Here is a 7,536-nt window from a genome sequence, read left to right on the forward strand (position 1 = left end):
CCATCTTTTTACCCCCCCTCACTGACAGAGCGGCTTTTCCTTCTCTCCCCCGTCTGCCACCTTGGTTTTAAATTTATTTAAAAAATACTGTTTTCAAAATGGAGGCTTTTCTATTGATTTTATTTCCATAGCAACCATTTTATATTTCGCCGTTCAAAAACTACAAACTTTAGGACCAACGTTTTCTCCAGGTCGCTTCCCAGTCCTGCTCAAGGAGTTAAGATGAAATAGACTGAAATCCTCTAGGATGTCTTTAAATGTGTAAATGGTAGTAAAGACACTTTTTTCAGGGGGAAAAATTCGTTAACCTTCAACCAAGGTCAAAGGTTAAAAGTCAGATTTCCCCATTTTGTGTGATGTGAAAATCCCCAAATTTCTCACTTTGCCACAAAATGGCCGCCAAGCTGTAGGTCTTGTAGAAATCCAATAATAATATTAAAACTTCTTTGGATATCACAGACCTGTGTTTAGTTTTTCTAGACAATTTTAACATTTATTTTGGAGCCCCATAGGAGATTTTGGCCACAATCCTTTTTCTCACGTCTTCCCCCGCTGTGATGTCATCATATTTTGGGAGGGGGTTGTAGTGTGTTTACATTTTGGTGAGTTTTGGGGGATGTGGTGGGGATTTATTTTTACTCAGAGGCGTAGTAAGAAAGAAAAATTGTGAGAACAGTGTGCTCTCCAGATTGAATTAAATAGATACACGATTTCTGTGCACTTGAAAGCAGGAGTTTGTAGGCGAACTGTGAGCAAACAGAGGCCTTTTTGTTGACCTCAGTAGTGTCACTAGTCATTCTCACCGTAACTCGTGGTCATGTCATCCTGGACATCTGCGTTAAAGTTGCCGCATAAGCCGCAGGTTCCGCCCACAAACTCGGGGCTGAGTTTGATGTAGACTGAGCCGGTGCGCCCCTCCCACGCCAGCGTGAAGCCCTGCTGCTGCGTCACCAGCACGTACTGGGAGATCTGCTCCAGCTGCAGGTGGTGGATGTGATGGGGCAGCTGCAGACTGAGCACAGTGAGGCCTCTTTGGTAAATACGTTAGTCACACTAGAACACATGGACTATTTCTCATGCTGACCTTCGCCCTTTGAAGGTTACGTTGGAGGCGTGTAGTCGGATCTCGCCCTCCCAGGGCAGGAAGATGCTGACGGAGCGCTGGCAGGTGTAGGGGGTGGAGCTGCACTCGGGGTCGTTGTGCACCTGGAGGATGTGTACGGAGCTTTACTGCAGTTTGAACTAAAGGGTTTTGAGGTGATGTGAAGCTCAATGAAGACATCTGTGAAAAATGTAGCTCCAGATTTGCATATTATACAATATTTTTCCTATCTCCTTGTTTTCAGATAGCTTTAATTTTCTTAATTAATTAATTTTTATCTATAACATAAATGTTTAATTAGTCAGAATAAGCACATAACCAACATGTTTATATTTTTCATACAATATTATTTATATGATATGATGGATTGACTTATATTGAGACAGCTAATCCCATACAAGTGGACACTAATGGTAGGACTGGGTTAATACAATCAATTTGAATCTATTTAGGCTAACAGATAAATATTATTAGCACATACAGCTAAAGTCCGCTAGCTTGATGCTAACTTTTAATGGAATTTCCCATAGGACGGCTAATGCTAACGCTCGGTCGACCTAAACAAATTCCTGACTAAATCGACATCCTTATATACTCACAGACATGAATTTTCCAAGCTCTTTTAAGGAAATATTTATTTAAAGTAACCATTAGTGGTCTAAAACGCTGTCTTTTCCCTCCTACTGTCTCCTAATAAGGTGTAAGGTTACAGCGCGATCGCCACCTAGTGGCCAAACGGAAACTCCCTCCAGGAGAAGCAGAACAATCTTTACAATGTAAATGGTACTCCTTTTGAGAAACCATGTAACACTGTAGGCTATTAACATACATTTTACAGAATGTGAACTGTTTTAGATTCATATAAATATGTTCAAAACATATAGTAGATTATTTCTAAAACAAATGTGTATAAATGTGTAAACTCAAAATTGAATTGAATTGAGAGAATATAGAACAGAAAGAAATGGAAATTGAATCGATCCAGACTCTTGTGAATCAAATCGAATCGTTTCTAGAAATTGTTTTCTGTACCCAGCCCTAAATAATGGCATATTATCATTATCATGATTAGATAATCATATTATGATATTATATGATAATATTATGATTATTATATCATTTGTATAGCCACATAAACACATAAGATTTTGCTCTTAGTTTACATGCAAGTTTTATTTCATGTTTTTACCCTCATGTTTTCTTTTATCATGTTCTTATTTTTATGCTGTCGTTTATTTGTTTTTATCTTTTTTATTCACTTATTTCTTACATTTGCTCTATTTTCTTTTTTAGCTTCTAATGTTCAGCGCTTTGTTACAATTTCCATACTGTGTTAAAGCGCTTTATAAATAAAGATGATGATGATGAGATAATAGTCACACTGATTGTACATGAGAACTGGACAGAGTGAGTGTGATGTCAACCATACAAAATGGTTCACTTCCAGCTCCAAACAAATGAAGTCAGTTCAGTCACCATTTATTTGCTAAACCAACACCAGACGTCATCAGTAAGCAGTGATTCGAAATCTGTCAATATAGTGTTTTGAACATTGGATGTGAAGTCCAACAGGCTCCACCCACCTTTATTGAGTTGTCTGATTAGTCAGTTTATAACTTGAATAACTTGAACTACAGAGAAAAATTGGAAAAAAATGAGGATTATTAAGGACATGTTAAGAAAAAGTATAAATAGAATGACTGAGTAAATATTTCTCTATAGAAGTCTGGGATTTTGGCTTTGGAACCAGTGACTTCCTGTTTGGAATGCGAGGTGGGGAGGAGTCACTCAGTGCAGTTCTCATACACGATCAGTGGTCACACATCATCCTATTTTCTATGTTTAATTATCCTTAATTATCCGTAAATGATTTTTTGTGTGTGTAAATAAATAAATAATCCAATCTTTTCCATCAGGTCAAAAGTGGGTTGAGTCATTTCAAGTGGACTAACCTGGACGACCAGGCCGTCCTGTGTGTTTTCCCCACAGTCCTTCAATAAGGTGTACGTGCACCGACCAGGGAAGTAATAGTAGAGGCCATCAAAGGTCTCAAAGTTGTACTGACCCCACGTCCTACACGTCATCTCCCTCTCAAAGCCCAGATTCACAACTGTCAATGAACAGGAAAAACACACACAATGAACATGTTTGCTTCATCGCAGTTCTTAATGCAAAGATTAATCTTACCAACTATCTTACACTCAAAGAAAAGTAACATCAGTAAAATGACTGTAATCTTTGTCATGGATGTGCCAGGGTTTACCTGTCTGACACCTGTGTCCAGTGGCATGATACAAGCTGCAGTCACATGACTGGTGAACACACTGTCCTCCATTAAGACATGGAAAATCACATGACTCTCCTGGGAGAAAACAAAGGACTCCATGTTAAAACTTTAACCCAGGGGTGTCAAACTCAGTCGCACAAGGGGCCAAAATTCAAAACACACCTTAGGTCATAGACCGAACAGGATAAACATTTATGGAACACTCTAAAACCAGATTTTTACAACTGTAAAACTGTAACTTCTGAACAAAATTATGAACTGGATATCTAGCTGTACCTGCAATAATGCTAGTGTGAATGCTGTAAGCTGAATTTGGCTGCTGAACATGCTAGTACTATAGCTGAAGAAGCTGAAATTGATAGCTAAAAACGTTAAAGCTGATAGCTGAAAACGGTGAAGGTAATAGCTAAAATCAGTGAAGCTAATAGCTGAAAATGCTGATAGCCATCTAAAATGTTAGTTCAATTTCATAACAGCTAGCATGTAGCTGAAATATTAGCTAAACTCCAAAATAGCCAAAAAATCTTAGTAAATACCAAATTAGTCCAAAAAGCTAACAGAATGCCAATTTTCAAAACTTTAAAACTGTAACTTTTTAACATAATTATGAAAAATAAAAACAGGCTGGAATATTATTCCAGAATAAATCAACTTAAATAACTTTCAATATTTTACTCACCATAAAAACAGATTTTGTCAAAATTATACAAGTTAAAAATAAGCACAAGACAGCAATGGGTCATTATAGGCAATAAAATTAAACGATCTGGCGGGCCGGACAGAATTATCCAGATGGCCGGATCCGGTCCCCGAGTCTTGACTTTAACTGACCAATAGCACCCATTCCACATGTTCCAGCTGTAGATAAAGCTCGTTCTCATAGAAGCTTCTGCTTCCTCCATGTTTTAGGTGATGTCAAGAATAATTTTGTGCGTTCATGAAATTACCTGTCTCCAACCATTCCTTTCATTACCATGTAAACTAGAAAAGCTGCATTACCTGCTATAATGCTAGTGTAAATGCTTTTTACAGAAAGTAGTCGCTGAAGATTTTAAAGATTTTTGCTGAAAATGGTGATGCAATTTACTTTAATTGCTGAAGGGATTTGCTGAAAACCCAAAAGCTATTTGTAAAATGTAAAATTTGCTGAGACTGGAAGTTTCATTAAAAAACTATGAAAGAGTGCTGAAGTTGACCTAAATTTCTGAAAAAATTGTAATAAAATTGCTTAAAAATTACTAATACATGCCAACCCAGCCAGCATTTCAATGTGGGTCCAATATACTTTGCCTTTAAGCTGAATTGGTGGGTCCCAGGTGGGTTTGTCCGCGAGTTCCAAGGTGGCCCCATCTGTGCCCACATTGGTTTATGTGGGGACTCAGAGGTCTGTGTCCCCGCGCTAACCAGCCGCCCGGTGGAAAGCGTAGCGAGCTAACAAGCTGCTTGGCAGACAGCATAGTGAGTTAGCGAGCTCCGCTGCCCAGCGAACCAGACTACTGAGTGCCCCCTCAAGCCAGTGTGGGCAAACCCACCTGGGTCCACAATTCAGCCCAAAGGTAGGCCCATATGGGGCCCAGATTATTTATTTACCTTTATTTAACCAGAGGAGTCCTGGATGAATGTGAATGCTAAACATTCACACAATAATCATTTAGTCACTTTCATGCCGGTTTCATGAAGGCTCCACCCACCTGAAATTCTGCGTCTGGATGATCCCAGGGCCTCCTTCGTCTGCTTGGTGAGCACTGAAACATTAACAGGAGGCTGCTCTGGTGGAAAGGCTCGGTTCTCTGACAGTTCTGGTCCGCGTGTTGACTGTGTTGAGCTGTTCAGTGATTGATCAATGGTACCAGAAGTGGAGGGTAACTGATCGGTAGCTGGCATGCTTGGTGAGTTGGGACCAGAAGGTTGTGGAGTTTGTATTGATTCATCAGCCAGTCCTGAAGGCCTGAGATCAGGTGTGTTAAATGATGTTTTTGATGGATTTCTGTCAAATAAACCTTGTCTTGGTTTTGCAGCGATGCCTGTTGAATGTGGAGTTGAGGTATAGTGAGCTGCTGTGATGCTTTGCAATTGATCAAAAGCTTCTGTACTTGTTGATGACTGTCCAGATTTAGCCGTGTTTGGCAGTGATTGGGTAGTTCGTGGCGTTTCTATTGCTGGTTTCTCTGTTGGAGAACTGGCTGATAGTCTTTCAGGTGATTCTGAGCTGTCAGATTTCTTGTCATCAAATGATTGATTTAGTTGTTTTGTCTCTGATGCAGACCGAACTGGAGATGTGATATCTTGTGAATTGACTGCTGGTTTTTTAGTTGCTGATGAGTGACTAACTTGTGATTCCTGGACCGTCTTAACTGTTGGTGAAGGAAATGATGTTGAGCCTTTAGATGGCTGGTTTATCGTTTCCAGCTTGGTCGATAGGTCTGAAGATGTGAATGGCCTGGCTTGTGTTATTCTACCATTTACCTGGCTGGCTGGTGGTGTGCTGTTTGGGACAGGAGGATGCCATAGGACACCTTTAGCTGATGTGACACTAGTTGATAATTGGGCAGGCGTTTCTGTAGTTGCTGCCGTTTTTCTAGTCGGCAGTGACTTCCCTAGCAATGTGGTGGTGGGTTGCTGTGGACGCTGTAGTGCTGTCTTGTTTAGTGACTTGTTGGTTTGAGAAGGGTTTGTTTTTTCTATCATACTCTGTCCTTTTTTACTATGTGCTTGCTTTTTGGTGGCTGGTATTTGACTGAAACTCCTTGTGTTGGTTGGTGACTGTTCAAATTCTTGTATGGTTGTTGTGTGCGTTGATTGGCCACCTGAGGCTGGGGTTGTACCTTTTGGGGTGTAAAGTGCAGGACTGGTCTTTGATTGGGTGTACTGTACAGCCTTAGAAGAGGGTAGAGTAGACACGATTGCAGGACTTCCAGGTTTGGTTTGAGTGGGAATGGGTGAGGATTGTTGGTGGTTTAATTCTGCGGTTGTCTGTTGATAGGAGACAGTTACCGGATTGGTCTGAGGTTTTTTAGATGGTGTAGTCCTGGCTGATGATTCATTAATCAGTGATGTACTGGTTTCTGTAGTGCTGCGTAGTTCTTGGTTAGCCGTTGTTGTGGACATGTTAGTAACAGAGATTTTTATTGCAGTTGATGGATCAGAGCTGTGGGTCCATGAGGCATTTTGTGCCCTTTCTCCCATGGAGGACGTCAGGTTGGACACAGGAATCCAGCCGACCAGTGATTGACTGGTGACAGTTGTGTTGATGTCCGGAAGAGCAAAGGCTGTCTGGAGATCATTGAAGAAAGAGTGCAAATCAATAGGAACTTCATGCAACACTGTTCAAGTTTATCTCGATAAGTTATGTTTCAAAGGTTGATTTATCTAAATCTGTCATATCGTACGATTTACAACAAAAGCCCTAGCCCACTTCAGCAAACAAACAACCTTCAAGTCTATATCCTTGTGATTTGAACACATGGATATAAACACGAAGTGTTTCTGTGACAAAAACACTACAGACCCATCAACACAATGGGGGAGAGACTTTCTTTTTGGATCTTAAGGAGATAAAATAAAGATAAATAAACGTTCACCAGTCTTAAAGCTCACTCCCACAGCTCTGAGGTTGGGAAAAGGTTGTCGTTAAAGTTCCACTCCATTGATTCTTGTAGCATTTTTATCATGATGAAGAACACGTGTAAAAGAATTTAAAGGGGCCATACCTTAAAAAAACAACTTTTTGATGTTTTAAGTGTATTATATTGTTCATTCCTCACTATAAACAGCCCCAAAGTGGTATTTTGATCCATTTTCAGAGTAATTCTCTAAACATCGTTGCTATCTGCAGCAGGCCCTCCCATACCCACGAAAACATCTGTCTGTTTCAACTCCAGGGAAACACTTTCAAGCTCTTCCACATCCATCGTTCTGCACTCGTGTTAATTAACATAAAGATTTTCGTGAAACTTACGTCCGTGCGAATAAAAGAACATGGTTTACGTTGCAAAGCCACAAGACAGAGTTTCTTTGTGAAGAATCTCTTTTTAATTTGTCTTTATTTTCACTTATATACAAAGGAGAGGAATGAAGGTTAGCCGCAGTAAGACAGAGTACATGTGTGTGAATGAGAGGAACCAGAGTGGAAGAGTGAGGTTACAGG

General features: G+C 40.1%; 1 protein-coding gene across 2 annotated transcripts in view; it reads right to left on the reverse strand.

The window, feature by feature from the left end:
- The window catches only part of otog (otogelin), a 100,750-nt gene that overhangs the window by 85,920 nt on the left and 7,294 nt on the right, over window positions 1-7,536 (reverse strand). The window contains exons 4-8 of one of the 2 annotated variants that reach the window (XM_024263082.2): window positions 5,081-6,662; window positions 3,366-3,464; window positions 3,055-3,212; window positions 1,085-1,206; window positions 804-1,012 (exon numbers count right to left, since the gene is read on the reverse strand). In XM_024263082.2, coding sequence (XP_024118850.1) covers window positions 804-1,012; window positions 1,085-1,206; window positions 3,055-3,212; window positions 3,366-3,464; window positions 5,081-6,662 — 2,170 coding nt within the window. Of the gene's footprint in view, window positions 1-803; window positions 1,013-1,084; window positions 1,207-1,701; window positions 1,821-3,054; window positions 3,213-3,365; window positions 3,465-5,080; window positions 6,663-7,536 lie in introns of those variants that run through there. The other variant, XM_024263084.1, reaches the window with a different exon arrangement.

The sequence above is a fragment of the Oryzias melastigma genome, unplaced genomic scaffold (assembly GCF_002922805.2).
Source record: "Oryzias melastigma strain HK-1 unplaced genomic scaffold, ASM292280v2 sc00236, whole genome shotgun sequence".
Taxonomy (NCBI): Eukaryota; Metazoa; Chordata; class Actinopteri; order Beloniformes; family Adrianichthyidae; genus Oryzias; species Oryzias melastigma.